This window comes from Telmatherina bonti, assembly GCF_933228915.1.
Source record: "Telmatherina bonti genome assembly, chromosome: 13".
In the NCBI taxonomy this organism is placed as follows: Eukaryota; Metazoa; Chordata; class Actinopteri; order Atheriniformes; family Telmatherinidae; genus Telmatherina; species Telmatherina bonti.
In genome coordinates this window covers 15,979,255-16,000,365 of record NC_136611.1, presented here as the reverse complement: position 1 = coordinate 16,000,365, position 21,111 = coordinate 15,979,255, and the positions used below count along the sequence as shown (strand labels likewise).

The window sequence follows — 21,111 nt, the reverse complement described above, 5'->3', positions numbered from 1 at the left end:
GATCCGGGGTGAAGCTTGTTGACATTAAGGGATTACAGGTGCAAACCCCAGCTAGGGGTTAACTCCTTAAATGTTGAAAATGCCCTTGTTAGCTTTGACGTCAGGCTGAAGCTCGTCCTTTGAATAAAAGGCTTCCTCACTTCATATGACACTTGTTTCATGGTGTAATTGACATTCACACTTGTAAGAGGCTATACAGAGTGTAACAGAAAATCTGTGTATTATTGATTTCATGGCAGCTCTGCTTTGCACTTACCTTTGACCATGTCACTTCACTGATAAGTGTTATCACACAGTTGAAACACTGACAATATTCAGAGTTCAATTAAATTGAGTCTGCATTGTGTCATCTGTATTTATACTTGAGTGATGAGAATGCCAGATTTCGCAATTTTCTGCTTTTAAACATTTTCGTGAGTTTAAACAATTCTCATAATTATTAATCTAATATAAGTTGTTCTCACACATAGTCATCGGAGAATGTCTGGTGGATGTGTGTAGAATGTCTCTGGACCTCCTCCAGTGTTGAGAGATTCTCTGCAGACATTCTTAAAAACTGGAGAACTCTGAAGTGGTGTCTGGGCAGGAGACAAGATATAATGCTTAAAGTACGCTGTGCAAAGTGCAATGTTTTGACTACTGAAGGCAGAGTAAGGCTGATAATGGTGATCATATGCAGGTGGAAATCAACACGCAGGCTATCAGCAAAGAGTATGGAGCAGAAACCTTTAGCAGAAACCATCACTGATACCTCTATCTTATCAGAGGTGCAATATCAGTGATGGTCAAACTGTCATGTCCTTTTTCAAAAGAAGTTAAGTGGCAAGGTAAATTTTACATGAAGGGTGGAAAAAATTATCCACACACACATGCAGCTCCTCCAGAGCATGTATGGAGAAATTTTAGGGTGGCAGTACATGTGTAAAAAAGCGATAATATAAAGGGTTAATAAGTGAAAGGGTTAAATGGGTCCTTGAAAACAGAGTCTTTATGTGGGTGTTTCCCAACTAGGCAGACACTTAGGTGATTTAGAGGATCAGGTTTGGTTTCGCTCCTCTTACAGGGTTAAACCAACAGAGCAAAGCTAACATTTAAAATGTGCAAAGAATTTGTGCACTTTGACATACATGTAGTATGTCTGGATGCTTTTTTTCCCCTGCTTCATAATGTAACCTGGAAACGTGCTGTTGAACCCATATAGAGAATGTGAATAATTACCAAAGTGGCATGTAAAGAAAAGACGTTTCTTTATCCTCAAATGTTTTAACAACATGTTGAGGCATAAAAGAAGCCATCTTGCACAATAATGCAATAATGCACCAGGTTGAGTGTGTGTCTGATACAGTCTGTACTTAATACATTTGTGTTTTTCCACAACTATTAGGATGTACATCATAAAAGAGCTCATTTTCTGCATTTTTTTTCTTTTCCATTTTCAACAGAATTTGAGTAGTGATGTTAATATAGTGCGATTATGAAGTAGTATCATATAAACAGCATAAAAAATGGGACACTTAATATACAATTGTGTAATTTGATTTTGTAACTATTTCCAATACGTTTCTTGAAAAATCAGGTTTCAATTTGGGGAAACACGATCATCATTCTTTCAATGAATGCTGCTTAACCATGAGTGTAATTTAGTGCCAGCATGTCAGCTGAAAAATGCAAAAGGATGCCATGTGCCCACATGTAGTTAACATAGGAGCCAATGTAAAATACAAAAACTTGAATAATGAATGAATAATAACTAAGTATTTATCAGGGCTGATGTCATATTTCCCTTACAAACGAATTACAGCGAGTTCATCCAGGAGGGAACCAAGCAAAACAAAAAGTCCCAGGGTAGCTCTAGCCTTTTCTGGTCTTTGATCTAATCCTCATCAGCTTTCTAAGAGGTCATGTCTGATAACTGAGGCCAGCATCAGCACTATTGTATATTAAAGAGACGTTTTATTTCTAGCCACACATCTACAATGTTTCTTTAGTCTCAGTTACAAATAACCTCGTTGACACTCCTCCAACTAAACACTAACTTTTGATCCTTTTCCAGTCAAATATTTGAATTGTTAAACTGCTTTCACATGCTTCATTCATTCGGTTTTTTGCATAGTTGCTGTATTTTAATATATGTTTGGAACATTTGCAAAATAATATTGTGAAGCTCATTTTGAGTAATTAGTTGGATGGATTGATGTAAATATGAAGGGAATTGGGACATAGATGTCATATGTGAAATGATGTAGCTGCTGGTAATGTGGGATAGTGTTTCTGTATGTCAAAGTGCTTCTTTGGCTTAAAACAATGTGGATAAACACAAGTTGGCCATCACAACACACAGAGAATTTCTTTGAGAGGTAAGGGTGAAGGGAAGGAAAGGGGGTATGCATGGAGATAAGCACACCAACCCCAATAGTTTACACACATAAACAGACACACAAAGGCTTGATGGCAGGTTGTTCTTTCCAAGTTCAGTAGGTCACAACTGACACCCCACGATCCAGCAGGGGCCCCAGTGGCCAGTGTTTATCAGTCCATTTCAGATGAGTTATATTTAGGGCAGCCTGGGCCAGACGCCATTCTCCCTGCTGATTTACTGGGCTGCTGGGAGCGCTGCTCTACCTTATCCGGTTTCCACAGTCAACCCAGTGTAATTTGTCAGGATATGGCTCACAGAGCTATAAACCTCTTGTGTTTGTGTGTGTGCATGTGCACGTTAGACATTAGGTTCTATCAGTAATAGCTCCTGATTTCTTTCTTGCTCTTTCTCTCCTTCTCAATCTCAGACACACCCAGGTGTATGCATGGCAACACTCACACACATACACACACACACACACACACACACACACACACACACACAAAGACAAACACCCTCCCTTTTACACACATGGCTTACAAGCCGGATAAGAGCCCCATTTATTCTAAAATACGTCGCGCTATTGTGAGACGTTCAAGACAGCGAGCAGCAATTCCTCTTAAAGCTTTAGTTAATCATCTCTGACAAACAGAGGCAGCAAAAGTCAGGGATTTACACATCCATATACATCCCTGCTCTGGACTTTGAGATGGGTGGAGTGCCTTTGTCTAACATAACAGTGATGAATCAACTGGTTTTTTTTTCTCTCTTTAAAATGTACTGATAGTGTCTCTTGTGCACAAAATGGACCAGTTTTCTCTGGAAATGCATGTTCTAAAATTGTTTTTGTCTTTTGCCTTAGTGTGACACACACATCCAGGGGTACAGCGTGCCATGTTGACTTTAACAGATCCTTTTTGATCTTATCACCACTAACAGACAGGCATGGACATTATGGACTGTAGACTGGACAAAGTGCACAATGGAGAAAAATGCCAAACACTCCTTATGATATTCAAAACCAACTCTGGAGAAATGTTTTTTTTTTTTTTTTTTTTTTTTTACAAATCTGAGTCTGACAGGCTGAGAATATTTGCAGCTTTTTTGTACAAACTCTGAAGTTCATTAACAAAAGGTTCCAAAAATCATTTCAATGGCCAACACGTTTGCTTAGACATGACATTTCCTGCATATATTGCACATAAGTAGAAACACCCTCTAATTCATGATAAAAGTCTTTGTAGGGATGTCCAGTTGGATTTAGAAATTCCAGGAAACTGATGACTTCCTTTCTTAGTCCAGTCATAAAAACCAAACATTCCTGTGTATCTTCTGTCCTCCATTTCTCCCACACCACCTTCCCTTTTTCTTGTCTTCCCTAATCTACTTCATCTCCAGCCTGTCCCTGCTCTTCTGCTCACAACGCCTGAGCAAATATACCAAATGTTTGATCAACCTGTGGCTGACGGCTGAACTCAATCTCATAACATTAAATATTGAGGTTTATGACGTGTGTGTGTGTGTGTGTGTGTATATATATATATATATATATATATATATATATATATATATATATATATATTTATACATACATATATATATAACTCTTCGGTGTGTGCCTTTGGTCCCTGCTCTGTGTATTTGTGTGTCTGGTCTTGTCATGAAGCGGCCCCCTGAAAAAGTGCTCACAAGTGATGAAGGGTATATTGATTGGTGGGCCAGGCGCCTGTGGTATCGACTTGGCAGGAGGCTGATCCTTCAAGGCCTTCCTATTGGCACACTGAGTTAATCTGCTCATCCTGATCAATACCAGCTAACTGAAACTATCATTGCACGACGTCCCATGTCAGGGTTTTGTTTGCTAGGCTTTTATTGGTTTTATGTGTGTTTGTTGGTGTCTTTATGGAGGATGAAGGCGTGATTTGTGTATATGTGACAGAGAAAGTGAAGCAGAGAGCGTGGCTTTTTTTTGTGCTGGTCGCTTTTTTTCTGAAGTGTTATATGTTTGCTCCGTGAATCATGGGCAGTAAAGTCAAAGCACAGTGCTGTGAGGTCATATAAACACCATACTATGCTATTATAAATCTACAGCTTGATTTCCAGCCTGCCTCCGGCGAAGCATGGCAACTTGGCAATGTGTTCACCATTGAGAGATTGCCTGAGTGGCTGGATTTAGTGTTGCTGACAGTGTACTCTTGTTCTGTTGAAATTGTGGTTTTCCTGCAGCTAAAATGTCTTTGACAGAGGGAAGGGGGAGTTAAAATATTTTTTTTCGCTTTTCTTCAGATTCATGGGGTTTTTGCCTTTTCATTTTATTTTTGTCCTCCTGCCGTTTTCTGGACTAGTTCCTGTGTTGAAAATCTCTATTTGTGCTATTTACGCCCACTTCGTTACCTGTACTGTCATCCTGTGTACTTGTTTTACTGCTCTTCTTATCCTCCGACAGACCAAACTTGGAGAAGACAGGTCAGGTCAGTGACTCCGGTTCCTCCACAGTTAAACATGCTCTCAACCCTGAGAAAACCTTCATGCAAGTCCACTACCTCAAGGTGAGAGATTAATGAAGTGAAAGCAGGAAAAAGAAAGAAAATAGACGGAAGTTACAGAGGAAAAGGAAATAAAAAGGCTGTTCACATATCAAATGATAAGAATAATTTAAGTATGTCATTTAAGCTGGGCTGTTTTTAGTTGAGGCAGCCCTGATGTTTTTCTTTAATGTCGTGACAGATTGTTATGTTGTCTTTGTTTTATCTTTTTCCAGGGCTACTTCCTACTCAAATTTCTGGCCAGTCAAATTGGAGAGCAGAAACTTGTTGACTTTTTCCGATTATTTGTGGGGAAATACCATGGGCAGCTTGTTTTGTCTCAGGTGAGGCTTTAGTTCAAACTGATTTACCAAGAGGACAACATTGATATTGGCTTGGAAGATTTGATCTGGGAGGCTGTGTGCAGTGTAAATAAAACCTGGATACAGTGTTCTGCGGATAGTTAAAGGCTTGAATTAGATTTAAACTAGGACAAAGAAAACATGCCACATCAAAATTGCATTACAAAAAATATATTCTCATTTGGAATTCAATGCCAGCAGGAGTCTATAAGCTTGAGGAGAATTATTTTCTGTTATGAAAGCTAAATATTTTTCTGTTCTAGATTTTCTATATTCTCGCATTTTAGCTACTCAACTTTCTATGTCATTATTTCCCCTATTTTTAATTTATTTGGTTTAATGTTTTTAGTTTGGCAAGATGTCTAGCACTTTCATACATGCAGTAATAATAAACAATGCCATATTTTTTTAAAGAAAGTATTTTTCTTCTACTGACATATACAATGATATGTTCATGTTTGTTATATATTTTTTTATTTATTTTTATGTAATTTATAAAATATTTATAAAACAATATAAAATCTTATGTAAATATTTTATAAAATATAGCTGTATCATTTTCTGTTCCTATTTATCACAAAGGCAAACTTGCATAATTACAATGTATGCATTTATGTTCAGATACTTATTTATTCTTTAGTGAGTGATTATGCATGGGATGACTCACTAACATTCACTGAAGTGGTTAATTTCCAAATATCCCATCCACATTCATGAATATGCAAAAAAAAAAGCTTGTATATATGTGTCTACTATAGTGACCAATATGCATGAGAGGGCTAGATTACAGACAGACTTGTGGAAAAGCCATGCGCTTTTTAAAATTTTTTTTTATAGCATTGTTGAAAAAAGCAAGGTCTTCCTTAGAATAGACATCAGATTGGTAGCAGCATATGCTGTTCTTCATAACCCCCCAGACATGCTGTAATGGACTCACAGACGCTAACATTTAGAGAGCATGCAGATATAAACCTCAGTGATAACTTCCTAGATTTCTGCTGTATGACACTCAATAGGTTTGGCCAAGAGAAGGCTGCTGTGTTTCTGGATCTTGTTAACATAACATGTTTAAACATTAAAAAGAAAGAAGTTTTCAGAACCAACATTTGCAATACTGTTTATGGTTTAAATGATTTGCAGTTATTTTGTTTGTTTAAAATTGATTTTACACAGTATCTCAGTGTTTTAGTAAAGTGCTCTGCTCAGTTTTTTTAAATGGTCCGGCAGCTTTTACAAAGTTGCGGCTACATATCAGCTCAGTTACATAAGTTTAATCTTCTGGTGCCATGCAGTGGAGTGATCACACCTGGAAGTCTGTATTCATATGTGTGTGTGACATGTGTTGTGTTCCACCTGGCTCCTGTTTCTGCTGTAGCAGAATGAATATTCCTACTAAAGAATGAATAAATATAAATAAATAAAGTAAATGCTGTTTGACCTTGTGCACTTGACTGAAGATCAGGTGTGCCTTTCTCTCTTTGTTGGTCTTCCTCCAACATCTTGCTAAATGCCTCCATTTGTTTCTGTTCTTTTTAAAACAGGATTTCCTGCAAATGCTCCTGATTACTTTTCCCGACATGGAGAGGTATGCTCGTCACTGTGATTACAACGTAATTAATGAATAATATAAGAATGTATTAGTGCATCATGCATTAAAGTGGAACTATTATGTGCATTTCAGGCTAATTTATTTTACTTCTGAGACCAGAAGGACTGGGATTGATCGAGTTATTGTCACAAATCACTTTATTTACTTCAGACCGACCCTCTCCGTAGGCTGTCAGATCAACCTGTGGGCAAAACGAGTGGATTGAGACTGTTCTGCATTAAGCCCCGCCTCCCACCACTGCACTACATCGGGAGCGCACACCGCACCTGCTTTCACCGTCATTGTAACATTTCATAAACAGAAGGATTAGGCCAATATGAACTCAATAAAAAAAACAAAATACAATGTCAACACACAGCATACAGCCCTACATGTTGGAACCTGAATCAGACCCTGAAAACGAAGTGGAAAACACACAGCAACAAATGCAGCAGGATGTCTCTCTTTGGTAAACTCACCAGCCATCGTTTGAAATAACTTTATCAGACGTTTTCCACCCGTCTGATGTATTTGTACATGCCCTTGTTAACCAGTAGGAGGTAACCAATCCCCGAACCTTATCCCCCGGGACGTCACAAGGATTTCCAAGTTAAAAAAACTCTCTAAAACAACGCGTTTTTCATTGTCATGGAAACCGAACAGAGCGTGCTGGAACTCAAACTCAAACTCAAACATGAGTTTTTTATCACGTCAAGGTGATAAAAAACAGTGTCGTTCACATGTCTGATGAGGATTCAACACTATAACACTGTAGAAAGTTCAGAAAACTCAAAATACCATAATAGCACCCCTTTAAACACACCTCAGTTGACACTAAAATGATAGTAGAGGTCTGGTTTCTATTTCCAGTCAGATGAGCGCTATCTTTTCTAATTGGTTTTCACATAGCCAACTCTTTTTATTCTTAACAGATGTTAATGGTTTTAACGTTAATAGATTTAATGTCTAATACATGAGCATGTGACGATTTGCCCTCTGACTAATCTGGTACTGGTGTGGTAACATGGCCAACAAAAGCTCCTAACACCAATCCTGTTAAGTGAACAGTCTTATCCTCTCTCATATTAATTGAAGTGTAAAAGGATAACTGCTTCTCCTGCTCTCCTCTCTAATTTACCCTCAGCATCTCTGTGTGTGCTTAATCATTCAGTTTTTGTATTTCTCCTAATTGCCTTATTAACCTCTTCCGCTGCATCTTTCACTGTGCCTCGTCCTCTTCCCTATCTGTATTTCACATACTCTCTCCCTCCTTAGCTTTTATTTTTCCAAATCCACTCCATTAGATCAATATTCATTACCAAGAGGAAATAGACAAAAAAAGAAAGAATCACTACTAGGCCTGCCGTCATGTTGTGTCATACGATATAACAATGGCATGATTTGTGTTCTATGTCAAAATGGGATCGGTTTAATCAGAAGACTGTAAAAATACTGTTAAAACCAGCCCAAGGATCTACAGTTCAGAGGGATTTTATTAATTATTCTTAAGACTAATATTTATTTTATATATTTAAGATGACAACTTCTTAAAATTTTTTTCACATGGCACAGATGAGGTTCATTGTTAGATCTGATCCATTTTCTGAACCAATCACATTGTATAGCAATGAGGCTTCAGATGTAATCAGTAATGTAACTCAGTTACATCAGTAATGATACAAGCCCCAATACGTGCTTTGCAAAAATACTTCCTGGAATATTTGCGTTTAGAAGAATTGACACAGAGCACGTACCATCAGTGGTCATGTGGAGCGTACTTCTGCACTATCAGAAACTGATTGAATTAAACAGAGGGAGTTTGGTACAGTCAATATTTGGATCTAATGTCTCTGTCAGTAAACAACACACAAGAAGAGAAGGTTTTAGGATAAGAATAGACATCCGCTGTCGAGGCTCATGGCCTTACTACTCATTCCACAGAGTAAATAATCTAAACAGCCCATGTTAAAAAAAACAAAGTTGTATAAATTCAAATGTTATGTTCATTTAATTCCAATCCACCATCACCAAAGTGATGTTATCTTTTCTTCTCTCGATTAAGATTTAGATTACACTTGAAAGTTGGAATTATTCAAGTATGGAATTAGAAATGAAACACAAGGGATCTGACTTGCATTTAACAATTTTTGTTAATCAGCTGACTATTCCAAGCAGAGGGACAGGGAAAAAAAACCCGGCTTGTCAGACACAGTGAAAAAGGTGATGCAGTATTGCACAGTGTAATAAAATGATATATAAACCTAATATGAGTACTTTAAAAAAGCATGATTAAAAATTAGCATATCTACAAGATTCAAAAGTGTTGCTGTCATGGTGTAGGTTTCATTCAGAACGTATTTGGCAAATGTAGCAATCAGTAATTGAGTTTCAGTTAGAGGAACATAACTCAGGAAAATGGATATCCAAAAATGCAAATGAAAATGTCTCATTACAAAATCACCCCTTTAATGAGCTGAATGTCACAGTACACAGTAAAAGCTTCAGACTGGGCAAATGTGGATTTTTTTTTTAAAGCACAAGTGGTTTGGATGGTATGTGTGTGGTTACATTTTCCGCTCTGTGTGTTCTTTAAATGTATATTTTACACTTTGCATACACATATACCTCCGACTTGCTTGTGGAAAGCTGTTGCATGCACATATGTCTTTGCAAATCAGTTCAGTCACTGTGGTCACAATCTTCACGTGCAACACATCCATTCCAGTGCCCCATCCACTGCACCCGTGCAAACACATATTTGCTTGCAGCATGAATGTAAATCCAATCCATTGTCTGCATATGCCTGTTTGCCTGACCTTGTATAGGAAAGTGGGCCTTGCCATTCTTTTTGTTTAAGATGTTAGCCTAAACTCATGTCTGCCATGACCCCTGACTATATTTTCCCAGAGACATGTTTTCAAAAGGGTGTCTTGGGCAATAACAATCATTGCTTTAATAATAGGAAAAATGCTAACACTTGTGCCATTGTGTTCCAGAAAAGGCCTCACCCTCAGTGCGATTTATGCTGAATGGCTTGATCGACCAGGAATTCCAAAGGTATTGGAAGTCTTTCTGTATTTTCTATTAAAATATAGGAAAATTTAAATAACAATAACTTGACTCACTGATATTAGAAGTCAAAATGACTACTAAAATTATTGTAGGTACGTTATTCTCTGCAAAAAAACAGCAGGACTGATCAGATTTAGAAACCATATGTCTAACATAGCAGAAACTTGTAACAAAATAATTTTGTGTTACTTGGAGCAATGAGCTTGATGTATAAACGACATTAGAGGCAAAGCACTTGTCTCAATATTCAACAGCTATGAGTTATATCCACCAGTCTTCAAATGATGTGTGACTATTAGCCAGCAGGAATTTCTCACGTGCTATGGCATGATCTTTACATCACTAAGAGTGTACACATTTTTCTTGCCCTTGTGTTGTTGAATTACAACATCTATTATCAGTTCTTTACTGAATCATTTCTGCTAAACCCTCATATTAAAAAAAAAAACAAACAAAAAAAAACACAGTTACAGACTCTAGGATTGAAAGGTTACATACACACTCACACAATCCATCCATTTTGACAGCTTCTTCAATTCCTCCATTTCCATGGTAACTGATCTTAATTACTGCTGCGTGTATGCACATTGTTGTGTGTCTGTTCTTGTGTTGCTGCTGTCTGGGAACATTCACCTTCTAGATTACGTGATGATGTAATCAGAGCCCTTCGGGAGCCTCTGAGGGTGGGAAGGACAGTGTAGATGGACCACTGTTTTCTCACACTTGATTGGATGATGGCTAAGTGCACTTGCGCAGGCTCTTTTTCCTCTTTTTTTTTTTTTTTTTTTTGTTTGATGTGCCAGTCACTGGCTAATGAGATCAGCCAGATCGATTGAAACCTTTTACAAATGCAAGCGCTTGTGTTTTGTGTACACAAGATGCAAACGCGTTTTCAAAATATCTCTGTTTACTTCTCTTTATCTCCTCCCACCCGTTGCTATACAATGTGTTTGAATTGGAGAAAGGCAGGAAATGGTTTGGCCTAATAATAAATAATGACATTCACCAATCCTGGAGGAAGAGATGTGGAATGAGAGGGCCTATTTTAGACCCCTGAGTTTAGATGAGTAAGCACACCCTTTGGGAGGATGGATGTAGACTGAGATACTGTGTTTAAATAAAGGCCACCCTTGGTCTGCCTGAGCTTTCAGTCTGATACCTTCTCTTCCACATTTAACTTCATCTATTACATGAATTATTTATGTTTAGCTTTTTCTGGCTAGGTTATTGATAAATGGCAGTTATCTCATAGAGATGCTGCTACTTTTCTTACTATATCAGCATGTTATTACAAACTGTTCTTTTCGGTGGAATTTGGAGCTGGATTTTACTTATGATTAAGCCTGATCAACTATTTGGAAAGGGGTGCCATTGTCCCGATTGTTTTACATAAAAAGGGGCAATACTACCTCCACAATATAACACCAGTGACATCAACACACACCCATCCTTCCTTGCTATTTATGAAATGAATTTATATTGCTTTTGTTACTTCCTTCCATCCTTTCCTGTTGCACAGAAAAACATCAGAAAATGAGGCAGCTAAAGAGACTAACTTTATTCCCTTTGAGCACTTTGTAGGGCTACTCCAACTAGCGCCAACAAACCTTTCAAATTTCACACAGCACAGTGGTCTCTTCATTGTAACCAAAGCATTTCTGTATGTCTAAGGTAAAACGGTCATTTGTTTGGATTTACTTTCTAGTCTTCAGGTTTTGCCACTGCACTAAGTCATGTTTTTTTTTTTTTTGTTTTTTTTTTTTTGGACCAACAACGCACCTATGTACAAGCACCATCAATTAACTGACCACAATAAATTGTAAAAACTAGAACCTAAATATAAAAGATGGACTCACTAGAAAAATTGAACTCTTGGGTTTGTTTAACTTAAACAAGACATGCTACATAGATATGTTGAACTGAAATGAGTTTAAGCCCTAGATTTGTTATAAAATTACTCCTGCAACTCTGCATTCAGTAGAGGTAACACTCACTCAGGTGTTAAGCACGTCCTCCACAGATCCCATCTTAAGTGGAAGTAATAAAAGAAGCTGGCACACAGAAGATCCTGGTAACAAAAGAATACTCATCAACTCATAGCATGGCGCTTTACTTTTTTTTTTTTAATCACAAGTTATATTGTTTGTCAATTGTTTTGATAGGTGATGTAGTAGACCACTAAAAGCCCGGTGTTGGTAAACTGAGAGAGGGTATATCACTACCTATTGTAGCAGTACTGGACACATTTCACTCAACAAAGTTATTCCTCTTATATGATAATGTACTGGGACAAGGATAGTATTTTAATTAAATGTTCCAGCTGAGAAGTAACTATAACTTTACTGTGTGTGTGTGTATGTGTGTGTGTGTGTGTGTGTGTGTGTGTGTGTGTGTGTGTGTGTGTGTGTGTGTGTGTGTGTGTGTGTGTGTGTGTGTGTGTGTGTGTGTGTGTGTGTGTGTGTGTGTGATTGTACTGAGTCTAAAAAGTATACAGATCATCACTCTTTGCTGTTTTCCCCAAAAGTACTTATGGTGTCAATCACAAACTTCATTCATGACATTTTTCTTTAAATAAGAAAGTTCATTTTAGGTTAAACTTATACCTATTTTTTCCAGTGATATTTATATTTGAACTTTCTTGCTCTCCCTTATTCCAATGCGATCACTTAAGACTCTGTAAGGAAAGATTGCAGGTGGTAAAACTACACCGTTTTGTTTGAAGAAAAAAAAATCACGGTGGCTAAATCCTTCCCTTACGTTTGCTCCTAGGTGAGCCCTGATGCATTATAAATTACTGCTTTGAATTGAATAGGTCACATGATTTATTTGCTTTTTTTTCTGTGCTGAAGAGTGAGGGATGTAACTTGTGCTCACTGCCTAATGTTGATTCATGAGATAGACCTACAAAACACCGGTGCAGGACCGGTGAGTTGGAGGGAGACAAAGGGCTTGTAATTCACAGGGTAGTAATAGAAATCTAAGCAGCGAAGGAGATATGTGCGGTATCCTGTTACACAATGCCAATTTACTGACTCAACGCTCACTGCCATTCTATACTGCCCACTCCAACACCTCCCTCTCTCTCTGTACCTCTCCTGCCACTGGAGTACTTTTGTGAAATAGTCATAGAGAAGTGCTTAGGCATGCAGTTATGGTACTAAACTTTGCGTGTGTGTGGCTATGGCAACGATTGTAGCTGGAAAGCTGTGTGGAGCCATGTGTGCGTGGGAACGTCTGTGGAGTGTGTATCAAAGCTTTAGGGTGAATATGATGCCACTGCTTTTTTTTTTTCTGTTGTTTTTGACTTTGTGTGTGAGCGATGTGACATAAGCCTCCGGGTGCTCCTGTCTCACATCGTTTCCTTGCCGCACCGACAAAACACATTTACACACAAGCGCTACCATCATCTCTGGTGTGTGATTCACTTCACTTGAGCAGCGGCTCTGCTGAAAGCTTCAATAAGATGAGATAGTAAGTGCTGTGTGTTTGTGCCTACTAGCTGCTCTAACGTGTAGGTGTGTGTTTAGATGATCACCGCTGCATTTTGTGTGTGTGTGTGTGTGTGTGTGTGTGTGTGTGAGAGAGAGAGAGAGAGAGGAATGGACATGTAGAGGACTAAGGTGAGTGTCCATCATGTTGCCTGTTAGTCAGGTGATTTTTTTCCCCCCCATCCTCCGCCTCCTCCTCATTTTTCTCTCTTCTCCTCCACTTTCCTCCTTTCTGTCATCCTCCGGAGTCAAGTAGCGAGTTTCCGTCAGAGGAACAAGTGATAGCGCTCCCACCTCTTCCCTCTCCTCCCACCTCTCCTCTCTCCCTCCCCTTCCTGCTTTGCTCGGGCTCTCTCTCTGCCTCTGCAAAGCATTCCACTCCGTCCCGATCACTTGCCCCCGGCTCACTGCTTTCCCTTCTTCTCTGTCGTTCAGTGGCTATACGAAAGGAGCGCCGTGTGGTCAAAGGCGAGGCTGGTGGAAGAAGTCAAAGCAGAGGTGAGCACTCTCTCTCTCTCCTTTCTTTTTCTCTTTCTTCTTCTCATCTTCAGGGAGTGGCAGACAGACTCAGGGGCAGCTCTCACATTCTCACATCTGAAATGTTTGACCATTGAACTACTTGGATGTGATTATCATCTGATTCTCATGAGCCTCCTTTCCTTCAAGTTAGGCTGGTGTTTCTCTCCTCACTGCTCCTTCTTTGTTTCTCTCCTCTTGTGTTCTCCACATGCTTTATTTCACAGCATTTTGATATACCATCTCATATATCTGCCGCTGTTTCACTCTCTTTCTTGTTTGCTCCCCGTAGGAGTCTCTCCCTCTGTCTGCCCCTGAGTGAAGTGCGGCACACAGTGCTCTGCATCTGTTGCGTGTCATTTTGTGCTGCCTATTAGATTTCCCTTAAAGCTCCCATGTTGTCCTTAATTGCTTCACCTATATTTTCAAATCCTCCCATCTGTGTTTTTCTGCTAAGAGCCTTCATAATCAAACCTTAAGGGGCTTTTTGTTATCTAAGTTTCTGTAAACAGCTAAAATTCTTGAGTGGCTGCATTGCATTAATGACTACTCAACTTTGTGTTTGGTTTGAGTGTTTGCACACAGTTTTGTCTGTAGATACACTTTGTTTATTTTTTTGCTATGTGAATTTATATGGAGAAGAACTGGTAAAGACACATGATTGCAAAGCGAGATTTCCACACACTGTTCTTTCAATCTTTTGTCCCAGACAGTTGTTTGTGTTGGATATTAATGTTGAAAGAGTGAGTGCTGAAAAGTTGGAATTAATGGCATCCTGTTGGAGGGAAGGAGCTGTAAACCGACAAGCATCTGCTTCACAGTCCGCCAAGAATTCCAAAAGTGATTTCAGTGTGTTTTTCTTTGCATTTTTAAGTAATTTTTTTTTTTTTACTACAGTTAAACACTTATTTTTGTCTCACTTTGCCTTTCCGTCATTCTTACACCTTTATGATAACCTCTGTCACAACCCCCCTCCTTTTTTTTGTCCAATCCTTCCCTTCGCTGTCTTCCCTCTCACTCCGAACCTGCTACTTTGCCGTCTCCTCCTGTCCACCTCTACACAACCTCCCTTTTCCCGCCTTCACCACCTCACCCCCACCATCCTCCCTCCTGCAGGTTGTAAAATGGATTCTCTTCAGTCAGAGTCACCAGGGGAAGGGCAGAAAGCGGAAGAGAATAGAACCCAAGGTGAACTACAAAGAGGTAGGCATTCTGCTGAATTAAGTCCTCTTTCTGTCGTCCCTCTGCTCTACTTCTGACTCTAACATGTGCCCCTTTTCTCTTTTGGAAACCTCTTTCTTAATAGCTATTATGGGGGAGTTATTTGCTGTGATTTTTTAGATTTGCTGTAATTTTGTTTGCCTGACAACACAGTTATCCTGAGCTCTGTTTATGTGTTGTGTCTGCCAAGACAGACTACCCTGTACTTTAAGTCTATGTTTATGTTGTCCTCTGCTGACGTCTAACCTTTTAAGAGCTTGTATACATCACATACTGTGTGTGTGTGTTTATGTGTGTGTGTGTGTGTGTGCGTGTGTGTGGTCATGGTCAAGGTGTATTTGTTGTCTGTGTTTTCCAGGGGAGGCGGCCACCATTGAGCCCTGACATTCAGGACTCTATTTGACCTTTGCCTTCCCTTGCATCCATCCCTTTATCCTCGTACTTCCTGTCATTTTACTGTGGGTCTCTAAAAAGTGCCATTAAAAATCCAAAGAAATATGATTTGCCTGCGTGTGTAGTGTTAATTAGAACTCTCTGGAGATGGCTAATACCCTCCACCCACTAATTGACACACGCACTTGCACACGCCTGCATCTTTAATGAACGCACACTGATCTATGTGCCACAGAGGGCCAGAAGTCATTAGCGAGAGAAGAGCTGCTTTTATATATCACTCAGAATATGCTCACATGTTGTAGACCTTTACAAAGATTGCACATTTCATGCCGTAAACAAATTCGGCAAGTGCTCCTTGCTTTAAAGGCAGTAGATTTTTTCCTAAGCGTCTTATCTTTTTGGGGTTTTAAATTTCTCTTGAACATTTCCAAGTAGATCCAATATGACTAACATAAGTGTATACGTATTTAAGTTACATCTGAAATTTATTGGGTATTTTCTGGAACCTTGTGTAACAACATAATTAGATTACCTTCAGTTCCTGTATTGTAGTTTGAAGTGCACAGTGAATGAAATGCCAGAGCAGCCCCCTTCAAACCACCTGATACCTACCGTCTGGCATATTTTACAACATACACACACACACACACACTTGCACACAAATACGTTTACTTCTAAGGGGCAGCGAAAGGGCCTCTTCCTGTGGGGGGCAGAGTGCTGAAATCAGCCTCATGAAAGAATAGCCAATTACTGTCCACTTGGCCATACACAATAGTGAGAAAGAGGAGGGAGGGGCGAATGGACGGACGAATGGAGAGGGGTGATATAGAGGCGGGGGCGTGGGAGGTCAGTGTTTGAAGTTACACCATAAAAGCCATTCTGAAAGGAAACACTGAGTGACCCCCCCTTGCGCCATCCACTCCTCTTTCCTCTCTTTCCCCTCTCTACCCTGCGGCCCAGCCCTCGCTTTTCTCCTCCCCTATGCTCCCCTCCCCTCTCTTTGTTTCTCTGAACAGTGAGTGCCCCATGGACGGACCAGGTGTATTTTATATTACACCTTCATGTACTTCAAACGCCAAACAGACCCATTTCTCCTCATCCCCTCCTCTCTTGATCTACCTCTTCTCCCTTTTTCCTCCTTCCGTCTGCCAGCCTGTTGCAAGGCTATAAATCACTCAGCAGACCTGATCACCGAAGGCGAGGGAGGAAGGTTAACACAAGAGTCAGGAAAGCTAGAAGGAGAAGAAATAGTTGGGAGTGAAACACAGATGAATATCTGACTGGAGCACGGAACAAAATATGAAAAATACTTGATGCTATTGTCGAGAGTTTGGTGTCCCTGGTGGTTATCTTTAAGATCATTTCAATTTGGGGGAAAAAGCTAAAGCTAATAAAAAGCTGCAAGCAGAAACGAACAAAAGAAAAATAATTTGAGAGACGACGCTTGTGCAAAGATTAGATATAGGGGATTATTTTACGTAGGAAAAAAACAGCATAAGGATTGAAGATGTGGTTTTGAGATCTGAGGACTAAGTTAGACTGAGACCAGTGGTGGATCAGAGGATGATGACTGAAATCCAGCAAGGAAACCAATTTGCTGTGGACATTTGAACAAAGGGAGACGCAAACCAGAAATGAAATACTGCAGGACTGGTGAGGCAATGAGTGGATTGTTAGGAGGAGAGGGAAAAGATGGTGAGAAGGTAGCAAGGAGGAAGTCGATCCATCCAGTGTTGCATTTAAAATTAATGGACATCAGGGATGATTGAGGCATATCTACATTTGTGCACAGCGTGGTACAAACCAGACACCCCAATCACACAGAGCAGCCTGGTCAATATTATAGAGTCAAGGTTTATTACAAACATCTTCTCATCTTAGTTTCTGTTATTGATTCGCAAACATCTTAGTGTGCATGTTTGGCTTTTCTTTTATGTGCACGTGTGACTTACATGTGAGATAAGTGTGTGTGTGAGCTTAGAGTGTGTAGAGAGGTCTGTAGAGGGATATTAGTCACGGCCGCATGGTAATGGGCCTCATTTTGCTCTCATTTTCATCTGCGGTCGTCATAATGAGGGGGTCCATCTGCCCCTGCTGATCAGGACAGGAAACCCTGTAGGGAAAACTTTGTGAATAGCAGGAGATCTTGGCCGACTACTCTGCTAACGACACAGTTCTCTGCTCTATAGAGATGCACTTTGGAAGTTGTAATTGATCTGGGTCTTATATCAATCAAATAGATTCCAAATTAAAATGCCTTGAAGATAGCATCATAATGAGCCTTAACTTTTCCAACAACCTCAGTGCAGCTTTGCCGTACACTGCATTTAGTAATCACAGGCTTCGTGGAACAACTGGCCTGTGGAACGGGTTTAATGGTCGGCAGATGGAGCCGAGTCAAAATGACATTGTTTTTTTTTTCTTTACTTTAAAATCTATTCTGATCTGCATACTTGAAGTTAATGATATTACAGAAGTAAATTATCTGTTTATGTTAAATTTAAATCAATCTGTTGTACATTTGTGCCTTAGAATACAGTACATTGGATACAGTTAGCTTTTTGGTGCAGATGTGATAAGATCCTGTATATAGCAAATGTTTACACAGCTCTTCCCCTGGATAAACAAATTCCAGGAAATGTTGTAATGCTGAATTCTTGTCATTCCAGCTTAAATTGTAATGCTGTACATTATTTCTAACTGTATACTACACACCTTGGTAATCGCAAGGGTCTGCCGTTCCTATGTTCATCAGAGTGATGAAAATTTGCATCTAGATGGTTCTCAATCAAACATTGTTTTACACTGTTGTACATAATTGTACAGTTTTAGTATGAAATTATCGAGAGACTCACAGCGGCAGTGTGTCTCAGAACTTTTTCATCTTTCTATTTGAAACAGATACATCTCAACAGGTAGACTGTAAGCCAGACTGCCTTTCTGTATCATTAAAGTGGCTCTATTATGCACTATTCAGTCTAATTTATTTTAATATGCAAGTCCAGAAAGGCAAGAAATAATCAAGCATTTTTCGCAAATACCTGTATTCATTTTGTATTGATCCTCTCAGATCAGCCTCTGCCAGAAATAAGCGAACAGAGAAAGCTCCGCCCTATGTACTGTCTGCGGGCTGCGTCTGATTGGTCAACTGCTAGCACTGAGGAGTGAATATGGGTGTGGCTTACTTCTTGTGAACGTGAACAACCTAGAGAAGATTAACAATCACTGAGTCCCTCCCCGGGACGTCACTAAAATTTTGAAGTAGAAAAAAAACTCTAAAACCAATCATTTCTGTCGCCATGGAAACCAAACAAAGTGAGTGTTGGAAAACTAAAACATGTTTTCAGGTGAAAAAAACAGCACTGCTCTTGTGTCTGAGATGAGTATTCAACACTATAACACTGCAGAAAACTAGAAATAGCATAATAGAGCCACTTTAAGTGTCCTTATTTGCACCTAAACAGCAATCTGTACCAAATTCATTAATAAAAGAAGTAATTGTAAACATACACCATAGAAACTCCTGGAGAAGTGTTGAACTTGGCGATTCAGATCAGGAGATAAACTGCTTTAATATTCATGAATATATTTTGTTTTGTATTGTATAGCAGTCACAAAAGTTACTATAAGTTCAGTTTAAGAATTTAAGGTCAGAAGATATGCATTTCATCAAAGGCAATAACAAAATACATATTAAAATTTGTGTGCATTCTTGTTACAAGGTGCTTTTAGTGTCTGTTGTCAACCTTTTTGTCAACCCAGCTGTCACTGTGTTGTTCTTCATTTCCATTTTGTGAGCACAATGTTCAGATCTGAAGTTCTGAGGCAGCTACTAAATGGACCATGCAGTCCTGCTATGCCACAGGGACAAAGATGCCAGCTTCTATTTTAAGAGACAATGTAAACCCACAAAGAAATGAGCTGAGTTTGAGTGCTGACTGAAATCTCTTGAGTTGTAATGAAGTGTGATGTTGATTGTGTGACATGGGAAGTGGCATTCCTAACTGGAGCTGCTGTGTAGGAGTGTAAACACCATGGTGGGCATGATCAAAAGGTTCTTCACTTGGGTGGAGTTTACAGGTGGTGAACATTAGTCAGCCATTAGTAGAACCAGGATAAAAGAAGAGGGTATAATCAAAATTCTCACAGACTGTTTTAAACTTGTAAAATGTTTGGTCAGAAAGCTGGTCATAATAAATTTTGAGTTGCAAATATGCCTTTGTTAGATGACTGTTTAGCATTATCACTTAAGTGTGTACTTTCATGTGTAATCAGACATGTTTAGCAGTGTGAGCTCCACCCCATCTGACGTCACGTTCAAAAGGACACATCTGGTTTTCCCCCCCCATCTCCCTCAACCAATGTCCCAACACACCGTCTCCTGGTTTATATCGTCGTCTCCTCTTCCTTCTCCACTTCTCTTAATCTCGTACGCTTTTTCTCACTAACTCCAGCTCACTCTGTCTGTTTCCGTCTCTTACTGTGATTTATTGGCAATGAGTCAGGGATGAGGGAGTATGCCGGAGGAGAGATGGGAACATTCAGGGAAATGGCTGTTTCCGGCCAGACTTCGCATCAGGATGGGAAATGATCAGAGGAAAAGTGCATGTGTGTGCTTGTGTGTGTTTCGCCATCGGTAGACTGACTGAGGATCAGGTCAGGCTTGCTCTGGCTGACTCTACTATCAGGAGTAACAACTCTTTAAATGGTTTTAAATAAAATGTGATTAAGCGTTGCACACATATGACAGCCCTTTCTGTGGGAGGGTAAAACATTCCATCCATCCAAGTAAATGCCGCTTTGAATGAAGTAGTATTGAAGTGATGATCCAACAAGATTTTTTTTCAGGTCATTGTGATTTACTTTGGTGTGTTCACATAATTTATTATCCACTCACGTCTTTATGTTTTCTGGGCTCTTTTTGTGGCTTCTGTTATGGTGAACCTTATGTTGTAAAGCTGATACTTGAGGTGCTGTCAGTAAGTATTCCAAATAAACAGGTGGACTTGCGAGGAAGATGGCGGAAAAAGGCAGCGATGTTACAGTCTCAGCTAATCATGACTTATTTGCATTGCATGACTGCAACCTGTTTAAATCACATATAATATGGACTGTCCTAAAGGTGTTTGGAATATGATCTAATGGTTGGAGAACAGATGTCTGGCCCTGCTGTCATTGAGCTGAAGCTAAAGGTCAACTCACAAAGGTTTTAGATTGGGGGAAAAAATGCTAATCAGGTCTTCCAAGCAGAAATCCTGTTATGAGTGATTTCACTTTTGGCATGGGGGGTGGAGGGGTATTAGGTGCACAAATTTGTCAGATGAGATTCTGCTTTGATATCAGCTGATTTCATGCAACTGATGCATAGAAATCTTTCTGTACAGTGGAGCCCAAAAAAGGGCGGAGTTCTTCTTTAATTCATTCTCCACTGCCATTAGTTAGGGAGTCTATATAAATACACATTTTAAATATACTGAGAATGAATTTTCTTTAGCATTTTACTTTCAGTACCCTCAGTAGAATGCAAACGGAATAAACCCTGAAAAGTAATTCAAAGGTTGTTTTTTTTGTTTTTTTTTAGTGC

General features: G+C 39.4%; 1 protein-coding gene across 1 annotated transcript in view; it reads left to right on the top strand.

Annotated features, from left to right (window-relative positions):
- aopep (aminopeptidase O (putative)) overlaps positions 1–21,111 on the top strand; it is a gene marked incomplete at its 5' end in the record, with an annotated part of 71,846 nt that overhangs the window by 23,612 nt on the left and 27,123 nt on the right. The window contains 6 exons of the mRNA XM_079250871.1: positions 4,806–4,908; positions 5,121–5,228; positions 6,788–6,831; positions 9,831–9,891; positions 13,830–13,892; positions 15,027–15,113. Of these exons, the coding sequence (XP_079106997.1) occupies positions 4,806–4,908; positions 5,121–5,228; positions 6,788–6,831; positions 9,831–9,891; positions 13,830–13,892; positions 15,027–15,113 (466 nt within the window). The remainder of the gene's footprint in view (positions 1–4,805; positions 4,909–5,120; positions 5,229–6,787; positions 6,832–9,830; positions 9,892–13,829; positions 13,893–15,026; positions 15,114–21,111) is intronic.